General features: G+C 43.0%; 1 protein-coding gene across 6 annotated transcripts in view; it reads right to left on the bottom strand.

Moving 5' to 3' along the window:
* Positions 1–23490, bottom strand: part of mmp17a (matrix metallopeptidase 17a) — an 85855-nt gene that overhangs the window by 40777 nt on the left and 21588 nt on the right. Inside the window, exons 1-2 of one of the 6 annotated variants that reach the window (XM_061801974.1) lie at positions 13480–13736; positions 13072–13176 (exon numbers count right to left, since the gene is read on the bottom strand). The exons of 1 other annotated variant lie outside the window; for it this stretch is intronic. Coding sequence is in view for 1 of the 5 variants with exons in the window: in XM_061801971.1 (XP_061657955.1) it covers positions 13680–13703 (24 nt within the window). In the remaining 4 variants the exon portion in view is untranslated. Of the gene's footprint in view, positions 1–13071; positions 13177–13282; positions 13737–23490 lie in introns of those variants that run through there. 4 more of the 6 variants (XM_061801972.1, XM_061801973.1, XM_061801971.1 and 1 more) reach the window with 4 other exon arrangements.

Genomic DNA, 23490 nt, shown 5'->3' on the forward strand with positions numbered 1-23490 from the left:
CATAACAAATCAGTGTGGGAGATGTAAGAAAGAAGTGAAATCTGGAGAAGTCTGGCGGCCAGACTCACAGGCAATGCAAACTCAAAAGAAAGGCAAAGAGCAAATTGCCACGGAACATTTCATCACGCTTAGCCGGTTACTCCCCTGATTTTAAATGTACGTGTTTGTGGGAGGAGAAGTACCGCCGAGGCTGTGTTTATGATGATGAGACACCGCGGTGATATTTCTGTAGTCATTTTGCCATGAAATTGCATTTGTGTTAAAACCTGCCCAAGCCTCTTATCGCAATTCATCACAGGGCAATTTAACTTTTTTTTTTTTTTGCTTGTTGTTGTTTGGTGGAAGCACACATGCGAAGACATTTCCAAATTGACAAATCATCCCCCTAGTTATGCTTGGCCTCTTTCATTTTCACAAAAAGCAACTGAAGGTATGCCATCTATCAATTGCAATATATCAACTTCCCGTTTGTTCTGCTCCTGGCAGCAAAATGTTCTAATCTTCAATTAATATTCAGGGTTGACTGAATTAGCAGGTTTAACAGTCGGGTTCTTCTCACTCTCAGCCACTCGCCACGCTTTTGCTTGCATCTGCAACTGCACGAAAGAGGTTGACATCTTTGACAGCTTGACGGGAAAGAGTTTTCCCCGATTTAAAAGATGCTCCATTAGTCTAACGGTTCCATCCATATCTGGTAACTGGAGATCTTATAAGATAGTACCACTCACTTTTTTGCTCACACAGTTCTACAAAGACCCAGAGCATGCTGTGTGTTTGTATGTTTTTTGTCACTCATGGATTGAATTCTAAAACTGTACACTCTTCAAAAACAATTTTTTTTAACATCCCATTATGAAGCTGGTACTTCTTTTAGAATAAGTGCTAGAAAATAAAGTAAAAAAAAACAAAAACGCAAAGCAGATTTAGATTCGCTGATCAGGCTCTAACGCTGAAGTTTTATGTGACTTTAAAGAACCACTTTTCACAAATTTGAATTTTTTTTTTTTTCCCCAGGGAGTGTTCCACTATTGAAGTTCTACTGTAGTGCTTTGTGTTTTTGTGGTTTATATGTGAAAAAGACTCCTTGTGGGGAAAAACAGGCCAGGGAAAATTGCGTTCTGAACCCAAAAAATATATCTGTAATAATAATCATGTAAGATACACAACCTTTGACAATGCTCAGATAGAACTATCCATCCATCGATTTTCTTTGCCGCTTATCCTCACGAGGGTCGCAGGGAGCGCTGGAGACTATCCCAGCTGTCAACAGGCAGGAGGCGGGGTACAGCCCGAACTGGTCGCCAGCCAATCGCAGGGCACATAGAGACAAACAGTCACGCTCACAATCACACCTAGGGGCAATTTAGAGTGTCCAACTAATGTTGCATGTTTTTGGGATGTGGGAGGAAACCGGAATGCCCGGAGAAAACCCACGCAGGAATGGGGAGAACATGCAAACTCCGCACAGGCGTGGCCGGGATTGAACACGGGACTTCAGAACTGTGAGGCCAACGCTTTACCAGCTGAGCCCAGATAGAACTAACCCTTGTTAATGTGATTATCTTGAAGAGAAGTTAGTTCACGGACACCAAGTGAAGTCAGGTATCTTAAGCCGAAGGGGGCCTGAACAACAAATACATTAATGATGTTTTCTGTTCATAGTTCCCGGTTTGCCATAGCAGCCTTACAATCAGGCATCATGCACAAAAGGGCCTGGAGACAAAAGTAGCTCAATGGAATACCGTCTTTATCCATTTTCTTGTGACTTTAGTGCCTGGTTCTGTGACACACAAGAATCTTATTTATAAAAAAAAAAAAAAAAAAAAAAAGCCTCATTCACTGTTTTAAACCTCACGCTGTTCGAATTTTCGAATTCATCAACAGGGTTTGTCTTTCAGAAATCATAATCAATTTGAATTGGAATGATTACGTACGGTATGTTTTCAAGTCTTCAAGGCTGCTTTATCACTTCAACATTGTTCGCATTCAAGTCATTACCACTGGCCCCAATTAGCCCCCGGCTTCGTCTTCATTCTCGTTTTAATGGATTCTTTCTGGTTGTTTTTCTGACACACTGCCGCTTTGCCATAAGGGTTGACATAAAGGTGGGCAGACAAAAGATGTTTTTCATTGAAACGGTGTTCTGCCGATTATATTTCAATTGAATTACTGTGTCCTCCCTGTAGTTGAATGCAGTATGACTAATAAAATCTTTCTACAAATGCTCTAGCAAAGGCTGGGGATAAATTATCCTTTAGATAGTCTGTAAATTGTGTGAAATTGAGCTACATTCACCAGACCTCCATCCCAAGTTGTATATATATTTTTAATATACTTTAATTCAAATGGACATTGTGCTGCTCCTTCTGGAGTGCGAACCTTGAGCACCAGGGACAAGCACAATCCAGACATTCACGTACAAGGAAATGGTCACAGCTCCTCAGTAAACTGCAATAATAATCGTCTTTATAAGGGATAAAACAAAATATATCTGCAATTATTGTTGTGTTCTGTGTCTGTCTGCTATGGCAATACTAACGGAAAGTTGTGTGGTTATTTTAAATAACGTGTAATTTGTATGGTTTAGCAATACACTCCCACATGAAGGGGCAATAAACCATCTGGACCCAATTTTTGAAGAATTGTTCACTCTCTGCCAAACTGTTGCCGGTTATGAAATTGCCAACATACTGCTTGTATCTCAAACTTTTGCTCTCAAATCAAAGCAGAAGAATTGGCTGAAATGAAAGTTTCGGTCACAATCGTATCTCCAGAAACCCTTGGACCATCCATCCGGCCATCCATTTTCTGAGCCGCTTATCCTACATGGAGTGGCAATAAACCGTGTGAACACAATTTTTGAAGAATTGTTCACTCTCTGCCAAACTGTGAAATTGCCAACATAGTGCTTGTATCTCAAATTTCTACTCTCAAATCAAAGCAGAACAATTGGCTCAAACGAAAGTTTCGTTCACAACCGTATCTCCAGAAACCCTTGGACCATCCATCCGGCCATCCATTTTCTGAGCCGCTTCTCCTCACAAGTGTCGCGAGAATGCTGTTCCTATCCCAGCTACCTACAGACAGCAGGCGGGGTACACCCTGATTTGGTTCCGAGCCAATGACAGGGCACAAAAAGACAACCATTTGCACTCACAGTCTCCCCCCCAAGGGAGATTTAGAGTCTCCAATTAATGCACATTTTTGGGATGTGGGAGGAAACCGCACTGCCCTGAGAAAACCCACACAGGCAGCAGGAGAACATCCAAAGTCAACACAGGAGGGGCCGGAATTTGAACCCAGGTCATCAGAACTATGAGGCAGACACTCTAATGAGTTGGTCCACCATGCTGCCCCATTGAACCATAAAAAACAAAAAAAACAATGTAATTGTCTGGAGCTCGTCCTCACTAGGGTCGCGAGTGTCCTGGAGTTTACCTCAGCTAGAGGCGGTGTACACGCTGTACCGGTTGCCAGCAAATCACAGGCAATCAAGGAAATGTACTACATGCTGCTCTTAGTCTGTTGGACAAATAAGAGTAAATGATTTCATGATGACTCATCGGATTTCATGATGACACATCGTGCCAAAATTAATTAAATGAAACTATTGATGCAAAGGACGCCTTGAAAACAAAATGTGACGAGAGATATTTGATGTGAGGTCACTTGCGAATGAAAAAGGGCTGAGTGAAGCGTCTCACTCGCCTGCCAAGACAGAAAACGTCGGACGCTGCGATGCAATAAAAGAACCAAAGCTTGCCAGTGAAAATTTCAACGTCTTAATCTGCGATTAAGTGCGGCATGAGTGGGCCGGCGCAGATGGTTAAGGCTCCAGTCTTCTTTAATCATACATTATTTAGATGAACAGAAGCAGAGGCGCAACACTGTCAAGTGATGTTGAACTTTTGGGTTTTCTTTGTCTGGCACTTGAGGAAACTTTGCTTGAGCCTTTGTATAAATAATCGTGTCATGAAATTTGCCAGGCTCAGAAATGCGTACTTTATAATCCATCCATTTGTCTTCTGAAGGTCGTGGGGCGGAATTGGAAGGAAATGAGTCAACTAGCATGCAAACAAAGAGTCTTACAATCAAAATGTAATTTGACAAAAATGAAAGGTAATCAAATGATGTCCTTGACGCACTGGTGTTTCTTTCTGTGAAAAAATATATTCAATCCTGTCACTAGTTAAATGAAGACTGACTGATCTGCCGTCACAATATGTAAATGGTGTCAAATGTTTTTTACGTTTCTCTTAATCTGCAAATTTTATAAGGCTCATAATGTTTGGAGTAACTGGCTACTACGAGAAGTAGTGGTGGTTCATTCCCCTGATACACTTTCAGGCAGGTGGGTTTAATTCCCACACGGTGACTGTGATCGTGAAGAGTTAATTGTCTAAATAAGCCCCGAGTTGACCCGCGACCATGCTAGGGTGAAGTGCCATTTACATTGAAGAAAATAAGTATTTGAACACTCTGCTATATTGCAAGTTCTCCCACTTGGAAATCATGGAGGGGTCTGAAATTGTCATCGTATTTTTTTACCGATTTATTTTTTGTGATACAGCTGCAAATAAGCATTTGAACACCTGTCCATCAACTAGAATTCTGACCCACAAAGACCTGTTAGTCTACTTTTAAAAGTCGGTTAGCTGCAAAAAGACACCTGTCCACGCCATACAATCAGTAAGATTTAAACTCGTAACATGGCCAATACCAAAGAGCTCTCCAAAGACACCCGAGAGAAAATTGTACAACTCCACACGGTTGGAAAGGGCTACGGAGAAATTGCCAAGCAGCTTGGTAAAAAAAAAGTCCACTGTTGGAGGAATCATTAGAAAATGGAAGAAGCTAAACATGACGGTCAAGCTCAATCGGAGTGGAGCCCCGTGCAAGATATCACGTCGTGGGGTCTCAGTGATCCTTAGAAAGGTGAGGAATCAGCCCAGGACTACACGACAGGACTTGATCAATGACCTGAAAAGAGCTGGGACCACCTTTTCCATGGTGACTGTTGGTAATACACTTAGACATCATGGTTTGAAATCATGCATGGCACGGAAGGTTCCCTTGCTTAAACCAGCACATGTCAAGGCCAGTCTTAAGTTTGCCCTCCATGATTTCTAAGTAGGAGAACTTGCAATATAGCAGGGTGTTAAAATACTTATTTTCTTCACTGTCTCTCGTCAGCGCGGATAGCCTTTTGTTCCTCCGATGGATGGGGGTGCATTCTGCTAAATGGGAAAAAAAATAAGCTCTCTTTGAGGCATACTTTTCGGTTGAAAAACAATCTTCTATTCCTTCTGCTGTCAAGATTTCAAAACAAGTGACAAGAAAGCAAACGAGGACAAGAATCGAGGTAAGGGTGGCTGTGAGTGAAATTCAACAATTTCCCACTTTAAACATCCAAGTATTACGAAATTGCGAAAGTTAGAGATAGCCGTGATTGAATCTCGGGGGGAAAAAAGATTGTTCATATTTCTGAAAGTTTTGAACCCCATTTTTTGATCACACTTTCATATCAAGGCATCTTCACACAGCACTGAGCAATGAATAGGCCATCAATTAACCCATCCATTAGTGAATGTGCTGCAGTGCCGTGCCGTGCCGTGCCGCTTAGGGGGCTGGAGGACAAGGTGGACAGGTGATCACCCCAAGAGCAAAAACTGGACGGCAGCGTGTCAGCTGTCATGATAGATGACATGGCGAGGTGGTGGTGGTGGTGGAGTGGCTTTAGGGTGACCACACTGAGGGATTCTCCTGGATTTGTAAAGTACGCAACATTGTCTTTGTTCCCTGGGTTTGACTCCTGACCAATCCAGGGGGAAGATTGACTTTTGCGGGGTTGGGATAGCATACTAGCTAGCTTCTACCTCGCCAGAAAGTTTCCCAGTTTGCCTTCAGGGCAGCAAAATGACGTACTGTATCTAAAGTTGGTTAAAAGTGGTTCTGCCTGTATGAAGCCCTCAATGGCTTCAAGACACTATGCGTTACCAATCAATTCCACACAATTGACAAAATTGTTAACGCTCAATTAATATATTCTTGTCTAGCTCTGGGAATTGTCTTGTGTAAAATTAAATCGTTTGCATGACTGGAAAACAATTAAATGACGCGTTAATTTGTCATACAACTGCCAGGAGAGAGAGTAGTTCATCGAACAACTAATTGTGGGAACGCGATTAAAATTGAAAACAGCTTCTCGACAAACAGCTGACTGCCCACCTGTTTGGGTTTGCTTTGACTGATGATTTAACTTTTATGTACATCTTAGTTTTGGATTTATTAATGAACACGCTGTAAGACTATCAGCCTTTTAGTTGCAGTGTGCCTTACAGGCGAGAGAGCAACAGTGGAACACATACAAAGCATGTCATTAGCAAAAAAATAATCCTGTTCTGGAAACCCTCTAGTGTGAGAGGTTACTTGAATGAAGTTGTATCACTTCATAAATGCATAAAAGCAGAGACTATGATTTCAAACACAATAAGGTGTGAATTTATGCAACGATGACGTAACCCGCTCAAATGACGACAGTCTCCTTCGGAGGTAAGGTTTTCAGAACTTTGATTAATTGTTGAACAATCTGGTTTAAAGACCAACATTGTGTAATTTTATGAAGTAAAAGAGAATTACATGGGATAGAGCAGGGGTGCCCAGACTTTTTTTTACCCCAAGATCTACTTTTGAAGGTGTGATAGTGAGTGCAGCTGTTTTTCTCCATGTGCTCTGCGACTGGCTGGCAACCACACAGGTTGTACCCCGCCTCTTGCCCGATGACACTAAAAGTTTTGTACTGTCACTGACTAGTATTTTGAACCATTTAAAATTCCTTTCACCTTGTCTAAGGCCATAGTTTCATCTGCAGGAAAAAAAAAAAAGAGCATGATGCCATGCCATGATATGATACCACCATGCTTTGCTGTAAGTATGGTTTTCCTTTGGTGATGAGCAATGTTTTGTGTACAACATACAACCATCCATCCATCCATGCATCGATTTTCTTAACTGCTTATCCTCACAAGGGTCGCGGGGAGTGCTGGAGCCTATCCCAGCTGTCAATGGGAGGTGAGGTACACCCTGAACTGGCTGCCAGCCAATCAAAGGGCACAGAGATAAACAGCCGCACTCTCAATCACACCTATGGGCAATTTAGAGGGTCCAATTAATGTTGCATGTTTTTTGGGGTGTGGGATGAAACCGGAGTGGCTGGAAAAAATCCGCACAGGCACGGGGAGAACATGCAAACTCCACACAGGCGGGTTCGGGATCGAACCCAGGACTTCAGAACTGTGAGGTCAACGCTTTACCAGCTGATTCACCGTGCCGCTGTACAACAAATGGGATTTTTGGAATTATGGAACAAATGTTCAACTTTGGTTTCTTCTTCTTCTTCTTCTTCTGTTTCAATAGACCTAAAAATCTGAAATCCCCCAAAACGTGTGAATGTGTTATAGCTAATGTACAAACAAATTTCAGCTTCACGGCCACTAACTGAACGGAATTCGATCCTAATTCATCAGCACTGTAAATTAATGACTAACTTAACCATATTGAACTGAACAGCCAGGACAGAGACACTTTCCATTAATAAATGGTTCTGTTGGAATTGGACATTTGAAAGTTTCCTTTCTGGTTCTTTTGTCAGCTTTGGATTTCTCCTGGTCGCCCTTCTGAAGGGATTTAAACAAACAAAACAAAAAATTCAATCTTTTGGATGAACTTAAATTTAGATTAAATTGGATTTGCAAATATTTGCCTTCTAATGAAAAACTATGATAGCACACTTTTCAAGTAACAAAAGAAGCAACACTGAAAAAACCAGTTACACACTGACGTGGAGAAGAATCAACACACATCGATAGGGGGAAATGTACTGCAGCTTCTTGACAGCCCATTCACTGCTTCACTAAAGATATCCACCTTTTAATTATATAATACCATTCACAGTGCCGCTGTACAACACCGCAGCAACCGAGGCACACTCAGCGCTGTTGAGAGCTCTACAGCAGTGGGAAACACTGCGTACACCAACCTGAAAATATTCTCTTTTTTTGAAGTGGGCTCAGTGAGCACACAGCTGCATAAGACGCAAATGCAAAAGGCCCCGAAGTCATGCCCGTGTAGCATGTAATAGCTTATTTATCACACTGTGGAGACGTTTTTCTTTTGGGGGACAGGATTGTTGAAATATTCGAGTTGTACTTTTTCCGCCCTTTAAATTTCATTTTTTTTGGTCTCGATTTGTAGTTTTCTTTTCCAAGGTACAAGGGCTTTTAATATTAATAACCAAACACACAGTACATTTCTATAAATTCAAATCCGCAATGTCTGAAACTGCAATCATTGATTCACTCGGTCCTTTAATGCCACTTCGCAAGATTGAGCCACCGAGGGAGCCCAGAAAGAACTTAATGAACCCGTTAATGGTATGGTAGTGACACTGCACAAAGGTTGGCTACACACATTCAAACATTAAAACTAAAGTGAGGTTTCAAATAATCTTGGAGCAAGCTGGAAAAAGGACTGCACGTCCTGGAAATGTGCACAATTTCCACACTTGTAAAAGTCAGCGTTCAAAGAATAAATACCTCGTGGCTCTCAGCCGTTTTTCTTATCCAAATAAAGCTTCCAATAAAGTGCATATATGATGAGTTTCTCAAGTTTTTTTCTTTTAAGTTCATTTTCGTAATAAGATAAATTCGAGGATACTTAATAGATTAAAGATGAAATAATTGAAAATGAAATACTGTAATGGGGATTTCTGAAAAGAAATGCTGACGTGAGCTTGTGTGGACAATCACGGCTTTGGAGTAGCCACATTGCAACCATCTTTTTTAAGTATGAAATGATCTCAAATATTGGACACATCTTTCACGCATGGTTTCCTCATTGTTCTTATTCTTATCTTATTTATATTGAAATCTGCAGTAAAATTAGTTTATGTGGAAAATGATGACCGTGAAACTTTGCAGCAACTGAGAGAAAATCACTGACTTTTTTAAAAATCTGAATGTGCTTAAAAAAAGTGTGAACACACACACAAACTCCCACCCCAGTCTTTCCGGTGGCCGTCCAGGCCACCCAAAGCAAGGAGCTTGTCCAGGAGGTCATCTAAGACGTTGAGCACAAGGGTTGCTATGGGGTCAGTCAGGCGGACGTCGCAAGGAGGGTCCCAATGGCAAATCAAGATCCAAACAGGAACTGGCGACAGGTGCGGGTGAAGCACCGCCACGGAAGGAGGAGAGGACGACCGCTGAGGTGTGAGTGAGAGGCGGTGGCTGCTGCTCGGTCACGACTTAGCCATGAGTGAGAGGCAGTGGCAGCTGCTGCTCCTCGGGGACCACCGAGGCATGGGCAAATTGCGGCTGCTGTTCGGGCAATTATGAGGCATAAACAAAAGGCTGTTGTGAGTCAGGCACTGCTGAGAGATAAGCAAGAGGCGGCTGCAGGTCAGACACGGCTGAGACATGAGCAAGAGGCGACTCGGGATCAGGGACAACTGATGAGACATGAGCACACCGTGGATAAGACACTCCAGGGGCTGCCGGAACAAGAGCACGTGGTGAACGCTGAGGATGGGGAGCCGACGAGACACGAGCACATGGTGGATGACACAGGCCTAGTGCCGCCGCAGAAGTACGAGAGAGTGAGCGGCTGCTGGTTGGAAGCCACCAAAACAGAGGTGAGAGGTTGCAGCCGCAAGTTGCGTGCTGCTGCTGGAGAGCGTGGCCGCAGCCGTTGGTTGGGTGTCGCTGAAGCATGAGCAGGAGATGGCCACGGGCTGAACACTGCCGCTTCAGAGCACGAGCGAAGGTTGGTCGCCGCGGACTGGGTGCCAATGAACCATGAGTGAGAGGTTGATGCCGCGGGCCGGGCGTCGCTGGAACAAAAACAAGAGGCGGCGGCCGGTCGATCAATCTCCTCTCCCGAGCCAGGTCCACGAGAATCGCAAACCGTGAAGCAAAAGCGGCGTTCTGCTCTCTAATGTGGAGACGGAGGCCAGTAAGTTCTCCATATTGCTGTGCTCAAAGGCAATCAATCATTCACTGAGCAAAAGTCAGCTGGGACCATGTCCGCTCAGTTCGTTCCGTCACGATCAAGTGGCGTGGGGTTGGACACAAATGCAGGACTCCGAGGCAATAACATGATTTTCCAAGGGTAGTTTCATTCAGGCAGAGGTCAGTACACAGGTAGCAGTCCAAGAAGACAAAAGCACAAAAACAAAAATCCTGAAACGAGGTCGGATAACTACAGGGCAAAAATTTGGAACGTGAACAAAAGACTTGACTATGGTGGCACAGGAACGCTGCCACGTGGTAACGAGGTAAAGAAAACACAGAGAAGAAGCTTGCATACTCACACACAACAAACTGGCAACTAACACACTGCACACAAGGCTTAAATACATGACATAATTACAGCCAATGAGGCGCAAGGGAGGAGTAGTGGCTTGGCCGCGCCCCTGCCAATATTCTAAATCAAATCTCCAATGGTCGGGTCTTATGTCAGAAGAAAAAAACATTCACTTTTATCCAAAGTGCTGTAAATCAATTGCTTGCGCACATTCGCGATGCTTTCTGAGCCCCTCTCAGATTCGCTCACGCATAAATTGTTCATGGGAATTCAGTAGGCCAGTGATTTATACATTCCATTTCATGCTACATTATCTACCAGATAAAATTAGTTGTCTTCCAAACGCTGGGATCCCTACAGTTTTATCAGGTTGACAACAGCTATAGTGTATTTTTTCCCATTGTACTGTTCCCTCACTCCATCTATTGATACGTGTTGACACATCCAAAAGAACAGATCCATCTTATCCGGCTAGTCTGAGTGGAGTTTCATGCAAACCGCCATGTTTTAATAGTAACAGTGAAGGCCTCGTGAGAGTAAAAAATACAGAAACGGGCGCGAGAGGATGACGAGAAAACGGCATTTTGTATTTAACTCGCTCCTTGTTAATCATCTGACATCATGCGACACATCCTGTCAGAGGGTAAAACATTCTTCTCTCTGTTCCCCCCAAAGGTCAAAGTGCAGCCCGCCTCTCCGGAGTCTCCTTATAAAACTCGGGTTGTTTTGTCCTGCGTGTTTGTGAGATGTTCCATCCAACAAAACCTCTCTGTTTTCCTCAGTGAGCAGCTGTGAGAGCCTTTAAATTCACTCCTATTGACGTGGCATGAGTCACCAGGAGACGTGACATACTTTCTCCATAATGGAGGGGGGGTACTTTAGTATTGACATTGTTCATTGGAGCCTTGGGGACGAGGGACGACGACCTTTACATCCCCTCTGTTAAAATGGTGTCGGGCAAACATTTTTGACTACAAATGCAGAATATTGAGTAGAATTTTCAGAAAAGCACAAAAAGAATTGATGCAGCAAAAGATTCTTGGTTTAAAAACAGATCTGTTTTATTTACTGAAGTCAATAATACATCTAGACCAGGGGCCTCAAGCTAGCAGCCCTTGGGCCATTTGTGGCCCGCTAGATGATATTTTGTGGCCCCACCTTAATGTTAAAGTTTAATGGTCGTGCGGCCCTCAGGTTTTCATAAATGACGTGTTTACAGTGTTCTGAGGGGGGCTGACGAACCTACCGATCACAGGGGGGATACAGCTCTTGGGGGGCTGACACCGACCGCGCTTGATACAGGCAGAGTAACATTTTTCAGTGAGTGAAATTTACACCAGCAATGCCATGGAGAGTTTTAGTAGTAGTTTACAACAGTGTCCTTAGTTATCGTATTTTTTTCAAAAAATTGAGAAATACATTTGAGAAGATTGTTTTTTTTTTTTAATTTCCGATTTAAATTGCACACGCATGTGCATCTACAGCCCAGGGTCAGTCAGCTCCTGCTTCAAGTGGCCCGAGGTGAATTGAGTTTGAGACCCCTGATCTAGACTGTAATTGGAAGAACCGAAAGCATGCATCTCCACAAAAGCTTCAAATCTGTCATCTCAGAAACCAATGAGCAAAAATCTTGAGGATCGCAAAGAATCTTGACCTGGAATTTGAATGCAATCAACTGACGGCGAAGATTACCAATCAGAACAGGATGTCCATTCCCGACATTCGAATGATTCAAGTGGACATCTTGTGCCTCTCTCCTCTCACATGTACAGGAATCATTCTTGACCAACAGACCCCAGACTGTGAGAATCAGCTCACCCCTTCCTCCTTCCCTACACTGAGCTACACCGGCTCACCACAGGGCTGCGTGCTAGGCCCCCTTCTGTAGAGTCTCTACACCTTCGACTGCAGCCCTGCCAACAAGATTATCACAGTCAAATTACCTGACGACAACAGTGGTCAGTGTGATCTCAAAGGGAGACGGGGTATCAGATTTGTATGATGACAATGAACGGCATGTATTCATTCATTCATTACTGTCACAATACATATTTACAATGAGAAACATTTACAGTGCGTTGATAGCTATGCTTCAATACTTTTAAAGGGATTGACGAGAATCTCTTCTTGAATGTTTGTTTGCAAAGTAAAAATGCTGTCCAGAGAGGTTGCCGCACTGCGAATGTAGCTCAACCCTCCTAATGTTGTTCTGTCATTCTTTCGAAAACAAACATTTCAAAGTTGTCGGGAATGAAAGGAAAAGGAAGGTGAACAGGTGAATAAAAATAGAAATGTAACATCTTGGAAAGCTATACAGGAGCTGTCAAACTGCACGTACTTGAGTCACGTGATGTTTTGTTAGAAACTAGCATGTTGGAAAAACACTGATTGGTTGAAAGTTGGCACATTTGCAAGTTTAAGATGTAAAAATGCATCATATTTAAGAAACAAACAACTAAAGCCTTCAAAAAACATCTCAAAACCACCGACATCCCTTTCATCAACACCCTGGAAACTGACGCAATGGCAGACGCACATCAGCACATTATTCTGAGGAACTGTTTATTTAAAATGGATTCCACGAGGATGATAAACTTTTCAAAGACAGCTTGTGTGCTTAAATGAGGAGTTCAGGGGAGCGAAAAAGGAGCGACCGAGCAGACCATTAGGGAAGAGCACGATTTCCTGCGGAAGTGGAGGATTTGGACTCACCTGTGCGGGGTGAGGAGATAAAGCAACAACACTTAAATGAGGTATTCATGTTCAGGGATGACTGGGACTTGCTATGCCAAATCATAATTCAAATGTGAAGAAAGACTGCAACAAAAACATACAATTGGTTGTTAAAATTTCATTCATGAGTTACTGTAAAAGTGAGTGAATCTCATGCAGTGTTCAAGAAAAGCGCGTTGAAATTTTTTACTATATTTGTCATGATCCTGCCGCTTCAGCACGAGCTGTGCGGCTGCGCTGATTGGGAGGAACACACCTGTGCCTCATGCGGCCTGATCATCACCCGTATATAAAGGACCCGGTGACGACTGGTCCTCGGCCAGTTCGTTGAGCTTCATGCCCCGTTCCAGCACTCTCGTTTCCCTGATTGAACCTGTGTGTACCGACCTTCGTCCGTTCTCCGACCAACCCCGTAAGCCTGACTCCTTCGATACTTCTGCCTGCGCTGATTGTTTCCCCGTGTACCGACTCCTGCCTGTCCGCTCATCCGTTCTCTTCGCCCGACGTCACAACCACTGCTTCTGCACCGGACTGCCTGCTCGATCCCCGACCTCTGCACACAATAAACGTGTCTCTTCTTGAACTACCTTGCGTCTTCCGAGTTCCTGCATTTGAGTCCTACTCTCGTTTCCGATGGGACGTAATAGAACGAACTGGCCGAGGAGCAGTCGTCACCGGGTCCTATATATATGGGTGATGATCAGGCCGCATGAGGCACAGGTGTGTTCCTCCCAATCAGCGCAGCCGCACAGCTCGTGCTGAAGCGGCAGGATCATGACATATTTGCTTAAAATAGACATTTTCGTCACAAATCGACAATGATATCAAGTCGGCCAGTACTCAAGAGCAAGTACTTGCATGCTGTCTAAAAAAAAAAAAAGTGGTATCTGTGCATCCTTTGACAAAATGGCTCAAACAATGAATGCATTTGTAACGGAACTTAGGATTGCATTTTCAGCTGCATGTAAAACTTTCATCCGTCCAAAGAACAAAATAATGCTACTGCTATTACAAGGTTGTTGTGTAACCATACCTTATGGATTAGTTTGTCACTTTGAAAGTACATGAACATTACTGCTGCGCTCCAGTTTGACTTCACAAAACAATTTCTGTTGGCTAGAAGTTGCGGGAAAAAGCACACTTTAGGAGCTGCTATATGCTTGCAATGAGATGACCTCCAACCTTTAAAGATAATCTCTCTGTACTCACGAAGGGGCTGACTTCATTTCATATCCTTGGCTAGAAAGCATGTCAACAAAGCTCTGAGCTACGCTGTGCACAGAATCCTTATGCTGGAGAATTTTTTTCACTTTCCCTATATCGTATACGTATATGCTGCCAACAGCTTGGGCTGTGCTAAAAACATTTTCTTTAAGGAAGACGCATCTTTTCTTCATTACAAAAGGGCAAGTGGAAATGCGTTTATTTGGCAGCGATCCCACCTGGAGCTGCTTTGTGAGAAGCTGTTTGTCCAGGGAGGAACAGAAATGCTTTGTTTTGTGGATGCGGGGCACGACACCAACGGCATATGTTGACCCCAGAGGTCACGCTCAATCAGAGATGCTGCTGGACTCCATTTGTGTGTGTGTGTGTGTGTGTGTGAGAGAGAGAGAGAGAGAGAGAGAGAGAGAGAATCAGACTTCCAAGTATGATGAGTGTAGGTGGGGTGGACAGGCCAAGTCAACTGGAAACATGGACAGAAAACCCTTTAAAAATATATATATATATTAAAAAAATATTACTGGTAAAAAAATAAAATGTTTTCGGCCCATTTGTATTAACCTCAATAACTTTTCGCATCTCACCTAATTTCAGTATTTGCCAAGCAAACACAGTAGAAAACAGCGCCTCTCCTGGTCACACCTAAGTAATGCAATCAATTTAAACAGCATACTTTAAAGGTCAAGTGTCATGCCTATAAACATTCTAAAATAGATATTGTAATAAAAAATACATATAAGATTATTCACTTCAATGTCTACACGAAAAAATAAATTTCAGCGGGGAGCGCGTCATCCATGCGCAAAGTTGCGGAAGTCTCATTCGACATCTAAGTGGTAGCCATATTGCCTGCATCCTCTGTTCATTACGTCACACCGCGACATTCGCCATTGAAAACACGCTGTGCCACCTACTATGGGACAAGGAAGCTCTTTTCGAAGAAGAGAACATCTCACAATCGAGTGAAGTGACCGGGGCAATATTACGCTATCGTTTCGAGCCATATTTAGATGATATGCGGATCACTTCTAACTAACAACAGACTCCCAGACAGTATGTGTGAGCCAGCCCGGACGAAGCCGTGGCCCTTGTCCGAAGCCGTGCTTGGCGCCGACAGGTACATCGACACATTTAGCACCCCTGACTTAGTGTGCGGATCTCTTGTCACATTCTGAGAGGATTACTACGCCCCGCCCCAAGCATTTTTTTTTTCGTATCTGTATACATATGTACCTCTCATCCTATTGCACCTGTCCAATCCGTTTTTCACGACGAACTGGGCCTTTTTGAAAAGTATTAAGAATGAATCCATCCTCCCGAGTGTCCGAACAATGCCCAAGAATACAACGAGCCGACATTTTGGCTAACACGATGGAACAACGAGCTACCTTCCAGCAGGTAAAACTAGAAGAAACATACGAGACCGCCTGAGTGGGCGTCTGATACTAACGTCACTTCCTGCTTCTTCTCGAAAACAAATCCCTCGAGAGGATTTTCATGGTGGGAGTTACAAAAAGTTGTATACGTCAAAATCATGTTTTGTGGTGAAAAAAACACGTGGGACTATATAGGCTGTGGGTTTTTCATTAATAATATACCAAAAATCATCCATTTCACGACAACCCAAGGCCAACAACCAACCCCAGTCGCAGACGGTGAGAGTTCAGAAGCAATTACTTGTAAAAATGTCTGTATTATTTACTTGACGTTCATCAGCGTCAAATTCATGCATTTCAATCATTTACAAAAACAAGAAATTAAAACCATTTTTGAATGGGTACAATATACAAGCTATGAAAGCACGCTTGCATGGCATGATGCAAATCTGAATTCAGTTTACTTAGTTGACATTGTATTTGAATTTGTCATTTTTGGGGGTAAAGGTATGCGCCTAAGTAATGAACGATCATGTCGTGTACATTTTAAAAACGGAATAGCATTTATTTATAGATATATTTCATTCATAATACAATTTATAAAACATCCTTTGATCATGGTTGCAGCCCCCCCCCACGCTATTTTTCAGTCTTTTTTTATTCAATCAAATCACATGTTTATGTAGATTGTAAGTCAGGGAATTCAGTAAAGGTTTAAGTGAAAACAAACATACAACAAACAAAAACTCACTCTCAATTTGAATGTTTTTTTCTTTTTTTTAATGGTTCTCCTTCAAGCTCCGTTTTAACACGAAATAAATGTTTCAAAATGGCAATAAAAAGATGGGGGGGGGGAACACACCCACCTCCTTTGGTTGTTGCTGAACGGAACGACTTCTCACATGGTCTGATGATGTCTTACATGAAGTCATGCTTGACAGCGGTTCATACTTAAAATGATGTTTTTGCAGAAAATATTTCAGATTTTATGACAAGGGGTGTTCACCTTAAAGGGGAACTTATCTCCACCCATTGCATATTACATGGTAATAAAACCGGCCATTAAACTGTTTTCATAACTATGATTTTCTTCATCAGCAGTGGGCAGTAATTATATTCACATAAATGAATAAATAAAATTGTGGCCCAATAATCAAGTACAATAGATGAGATGTTGTAAATGCATTTATTAGGAATAAAACATACATACATGGAAAAAAAAAAAAAAGAGCTTCTGTCATGGACTTTCTACTTTTGATCCACTCAACTCATTCCAACTCCAGAAACGTTTTATAAACAAATCACACACACCACACGAAGGGAAACCTCAAAGCCCTTCCGGTACCAAAATATGCTTATTTGGTTTTTGCTGGCTTTGGGTTGATGCAGAACTCGCTTTTCGACATTTCAGTTCCAACATTAGTCACAGAACGAAAGAGACAATTTGTTGACTTAAGTCGATCAAGTTGTAGCTTGTCCAAAACCATAAAACATTCCACATGGATGTCACATTTTTCTATTGTCTGATAAACCAAATTTCCACAGATACGTAACTCTTATTAAGTCTACTGCAGCATTTTGCATAATGTGTTGGTTTCCAAAGCAAACTTAATTTTTTTTTCATTTCATGTACAGTACTGGTAAGTATACCCTGGCCTGGACGCATTATGCGTTAAAGTATAGTTTTGATTTGGAAAAACATCTCAAAAGCCATTAAAGAAAACATTCAACATTGTTTTTCTTTTTTTAAGTATTCATATTCCTGATGTTTAAAAAAAAAAAAGAATTTTGAAGAAGACTTTATACATGTCCTCCCAGTAAAAATTCACTCTAACATTTAGCTCATCACTGCATAAATGACATGCCAGCAGTTACATTAACAATTAAGATGGCTGATAAAATATATAACAATCAACTTTTTCACTTCAAAGATTTAAAAACAAAAAGTTCTATATATGCTTGTACATAGTCATATTTACTGTAAAACATGTTTTTTATGTACCGTATTTTCCGCAATATAAGGCGCACGGTATTATAAGGCGCACCTTCAATGACTGGCCTATTTGAAAAGTTTTTTTTTTCATATTTAAAGCGCATAGAATAGACGCTACACTAGAGGCCGGGGTTACGTTATGCATCCATTAGATGGGCTGCACTAAAGGCCCAATATTGATCCATATATAAGGTGCACCTGATTATAAGGCGCAGTGTCAGCTTTTGAGAAAATTAAAGGCTCTTAAGTGCGCCTTATAGTGCGGAAAATACGTTACACGAACCAATTTTGTGCAACACTACGGCAGATAAAGAAGAACTCATTTCTGGTTATTTCCTATTAATTATATTATGCATTCATCCTGCGGTACAGATTTCAGAATGCGAGGACGACTCCATTCTTGAAGCCGAATCTAAACCAACTCACATTGATTGAGGGAAATCCTCGCCTCTCACTTCCCTGTCTTCTGCCTCATTCACAGCTTCTTTCTGTTTATCTAAACTCTGCGAGATGTGCCAGCCCGTGTGGCTGTCGGCTCTCCCAAGGCCAAGGATATTTCATGGCTTCAACCCTTCATTTAAGGAGTGGAAAAATGCTAATAATATAAAGAACAAATGGAAAAAAAAGTGACTGCTCTTTTCACCACAGGAGAAAATCTTACCTTTATGTGGTGTTCGGGGCCACATGCTCGCAAGCCGCATAAGCGAGCGGGAGCCAGCCCTGCTCGACCACAGGGCAATTTTGCTGGATATAAAGTCTGCTAAATGTCTAAAGATGAAAGGGAAAGCGCTGCGGCCTTTCACATGGAAGCCTTTGTGGTGCATTGTTTTAAAGGTTAAGGCGAACTTTAAACACTCCACATAACGCGAAGGACCTGCATTTCATTGAGTCCACAATTTTAAATAAGGAGCATTCTTTCCCATCCTTGAAAAGTGACTTAATAAACTGCACTGATGAGAAACTGATTTCGGAATAATTAAGATGGGTTTTCTACTAAAAAGCTATGACGACTTGTGTGGAGTTGATTGTTGATTTAATCACTGCTTAAAGTGCCGCGGATTTGTTTTCGTACAGGACAGAGGCGTCCCCTAGTGGACTCGTTCGTTTCCATTAGTTTTACCTCCGGGAAGGTAGCTCGTTGTTCCTTCGTGTTAGCCAAAATGCCGGATTATTGCATTGCAGGACATTGCTTGAACACTCGGGAGAGTGGATTTAGCCTTCATAAGTTTGCAAGAGACCCGGTTGCATGGGTGCAGAGGACGAGAGCTTCGTGGGTTCCAAATAACGGGTAGGCAGTAATCGCCCCGGCTCGACAGTGTTCAACAAGTACTGCGGCGGCTTTGAACATACCCCTAAAAGCAGCAGGCCACCACGGCTGCAGAAAATCAGCCACACTGGCTGAGGCGCAGCGTTCTGCGGTCACTGCTTCTGCGAAGGCTGCGCGTCGCCGCGATGGCTCAGCTCCGCCGCGGAAGTGGATCGGACGGGGATGAGGTTTGGCCATGATTGCATATCATCTGAATATGGCTCAAAACAATCGTGTAATATTGCACCGAGGGCTCCAAACAATAGTGTAATATTGCCCCGGTAACTTCACTCGCTTGTGTGGCGTTCGCCTTTTCGAAAAGAGCTTCCGTGTCAGACGGGGCGCGTTTGTCTCCCACTTCTGCAACTTTGCGCATGGATGACGCGCTCTCCACTCACATTTATTTTTTCGTATAGACATTGAAGTGAATAATGTTATATGTATTTTTCATGACAATATCTATTTTAGAATGTTTATATGGATGACACCCGGGCTTTAATGTCACAGCTATGGAAAAGTTTTTCCTTTTAGTTGCTTTCAGTTGTTTGACATGTATTTTGTCATTTCGCGTGAACTTCCAACGCCTTAAAACGTCTAGGTCCATATTTAATAGTATCCTGAGCTAATGACATAATGCTTTACCAGGTCGATCGATTTTGCGTATGAAGTCGCTTAACAGAGTGGCAACTTCCTTCTTCCCAACTGCATTGACGATTTCTCGTTCCGCCCAATCACATCGGAACTTATTTTTGACATATCTATCAATTTATTTCACCAGAGAAGCGTCTTTCCTCTTGAGCACCGCCGTCGTGTTGACTTGAAAATGGCCCCGTGAACCGCCTCGTATACAACAAGCATTTTCATTGGTCGGGAGGAACACATTCGACCAATCAACAGACACGTACCTGATCTTCCACCTCGCTTCCAAAAGTCGGACCGGAAATTGAACAAGTGTGGATTCTGGCACAGTTTACGGTCAGAATATTGCAGAAATACGGAGATTTTTTTTTTAAATAGACAGAATTCTGCCTATAAACAGAAAAATCACATCTGCTGCAGAGACAAAAAAAAAAAAAAAAAAAAACATTTTTATTGATCTTGTGACACTAAATTAAATGACTACATAATTATGCTATTAGGTTCATGACTTTATTTTAATTGTCCATCCTTTGTATGAAATAATAGTCATCTGGTCTATTTGAAAGCTGCTTCGGTTCAAGCAGATGGCACAGCCCATCCTTGCCGCATCGCTCAACCTCCTCATTAGACTTCCATAAAACGGGCCTACAACGGAACACGCGACTGCCTTGCTGGAAAGTTGCCGGCTGCGCTCGCTTCCCCTCGTGGTGCTACGCTGTTGTTTAATTACACATACATGCGCCATCATTTAATTTTGTGAGCCCACGTGACGCAACAAAGAGCGACCGGGCGTGCGTGCGTGCGTGCGTGTGTGTGTGTGTGTGTGTGTGTCTCGGAGCAAGTGTGTGACAGAGAGGATTAAAATGCGGCTGGTAAATGAATCATTTAATCCCGAGTTTAGAGACAGCTGGTTCTACAGAGAGCGAAGACGCAGCTCCTCGCCGCTGACCGTGGCGCTGCGGGAGACAACGAGAGATGGGAAGGAATGAGAAAGGAAGGCTTTCACTCCTTGATCTTCAACTTTAAGTGACCTGGAGGTGTCCGCTTAATGGAGCCTCCCCATTGCTCAGTCCTATTACCTCGGGAGTGAAGGATGCGCGGGTAGAGGCGGCGCTGTTCACGGAGGGACTTGAGATAATAGAAATAGATGCGCGGCAATGTGATCCAATACAGGCTATACATCTAGGTGCCACTAATCACCAACGAGGTGTTTTTGCGATGTCTTCCAATCTGCCAGTTTACAGAGGACTTCCACTGTGCATCCAAAAACCTGCACGCGCCACAACACACATAACCTCACAGTCACAAAAGCGAGGATTTGACCCTACCGTATCCCTCGATTCCCTCAGTGTAAATAAAAAAGGGAAAGCCTGAAGTTATCCCCCCAGGCACCCGGAGAGTTTCTGTTCCAAGTCCGTTTGACCTTCTGCCAAAGCCCCAGCTGCCCATAGGAGCTCACCCCTTTCTCCCCTGCTCAAATGCAGCCCTCGCTGGTGCTTCAATGAAAGCCAGACGTGTCACAAAAACATTGTAGAACAAAGAGGGGCGTATGAAAGAAATATTTGAACACCTGTTTATCAGCTAAAATTCTGACCCTCAAAGACCTGTGAGGCCGCCTTTAAAAGTCCACCTCCACTCCATGTATTATCATGAATTAGATGCACCCGTGTGTGGACGTTAGCTGCATAAAGACACCCGTCCACCCCATCCAATCAGTAAGACTCAAACTTGTTACATGGCCAAGACCAAAGAGCTGTCCAAAGACACCAGAGACAAAATTGTACAACTCCACACGGCTAGAAAGAGCTACGGGGAAATTGATAAGCAGCTTGGTGAAAAAAGGTCCACTTCTGGAGCAATCATTGAAACTCTGTGTTTCTCAGCGACAGGCCAGAAACCTGTCTGATCTAGAGAAGATCTGTGTGGAGGAGTGGGCCAAAATCCCTCCTGCAGTGGGTGAAAACCTGGTGAACAACTAAAGAAAACCTTTGAACGCTGCAATTGCAAACAAAGGCTACTGTACCAAATATTAACATTGTGTCATGATCCTGCCGGTCCAGCCCTGGCTGCGCAGGTGCCCGCGTGGTCGCGCTGATTGGGAGGCACACACCTGCGCCTGATGCTGGCTGATTGGCCCCAGTGTATATAGGACCATGGGGACGACTGGTCCGGCTCCAGATTGTTGCGATTCATGCCCCGTTCCAGCACTCCCGTATCTCTGTTTGAATCCCCTTGTGTACCGACCTCCGCCTGTCCTCCGACTAACCCCGTAAGCCTGACTCTTTTGATGCTGCTGCCTGCTTTGATCGATCTCACGTGTACCGACTCCTGCCGGCCCGCTGACCTGGTCTCTCCGCCCGACGTCCTGACTACCGCTGCTGCACCTGACTGCCTGCCCGATCCCCGACAGTGGAACAATAAACATTTTTCCCGAATTACCTCTGTGTCTCCCGTGTACTCCTGCATTTGGGTCCGACACATTGGTTTTCTCAGGTGTTCAAATACTTATTTGCAGCTGTATCACACAAATAAATTGTTAAAAGAAAATCATACATTGTGATTTCTGAATTTTTCTTTTTAGATTATCTCTCTCACATTGGACATGCACCTACGATGCAAATTTCAGACCCCTCCGTGATTTCTAAGTGGGAGAACTTGCAATATAGCAGGGTGTTAAATTACTTATGTTCTTCACTGTATATACCACAAATTGATGCTAGCTAGCGATGATTACTGAAGCCTATAAAAAAGTGCAATGGATATCAGTACAGTATAAATTTAACAGTAGGATCAAATGAGTGATAACATGTCCATGTCCACAAGAGGGTGTTTTAAATGGAGTCAGATTTTATTGAAAGCCTGAGTTTGGGCATTTTCCTTTAAAGAAAAACAACACATATATATAAATATATATTATCCTATAATTGTGAGGATAAGCAGATTTGAAAATGGATGGATATAAACTACTGCTTTGGTTTGGCAGGTGGTCTTTGTGCATTGCCCTCATGACCCAAGGATAATGTCGAGACCACCTGATCGATAAAATACATTGAAAAAAAAATAAGTCAACCATTATTGTAAAATGAAGAAACTGATGGACTGCGGATTAAATTTGGCCATGCACGTGTAACCCGAAGTTTCTTTTACAAAGGAGGAAAATTCTGTGGGCTGTCTCACGGCGTGTTCTTTGAAGTCGCACGTCTCCGTGGGTGGGAATGCTGGCACGGCGCCGGGCCAGAGCCACAAACACAAGGGCTCAGTAACGCCTGCCCGCTGCCCCTGCAGTTGCGTTCATCCTATAAGCCGCGCAAACACAAACGCACAGATGCAGTGCTGCGTGACAGTTTCGGACAGCTATCACATATGCGATCCTCTGCCCGAAATAATCCTTATCTTTTAAGTGTATGTCTGAGAGCGTGCGTCCTCCCCCCACCTTTTCTTTTCTTTTTTTATACAGTTGATCATGAAAATAAAATAATCTGATCGCATTTCCTTTCCCATTAAATTGATTCTAAAAATGAACGGGGGGGGGGTCATATTTCTTTTCACATAACTTTATGAGAAAAGATAGCTGTTTCAAAAGCACTGCAGGAATATACATACATTATTGGTATTTATGGATTACACACGTCATTTATAGGGATGTAAGGCTTGGGCAAAGCAACAGACTTGTGTCAACGCATGCTGGAAAATGCCGATTTTAAAGTCCCACTGTCATGAAATGCATCTTTAGTATGTTATTAATGAAAAAAATGGCAGCCGACATGGACCCATGCGTTTTTTTCACCACAAAACATGATTTTGGCCGCCCTCAAGTGGACTCGTTTGTTTCTATTGGTTTTACCTCCGGGAAGGTAGCTCGT

The sequence above is a fragment of the Syngnathoides biaculeatus genome, chromosome 17 (assembly GCF_019802595.1).
Source record: "Syngnathoides biaculeatus isolate LvHL_M chromosome 17, ASM1980259v1, whole genome shotgun sequence".
Lineage (NCBI taxonomy): Eukaryota > Metazoa > Chordata > Actinopteri > Syngnathiformes > Syngnathidae > Syngnathoides > Syngnathoides biaculeatus.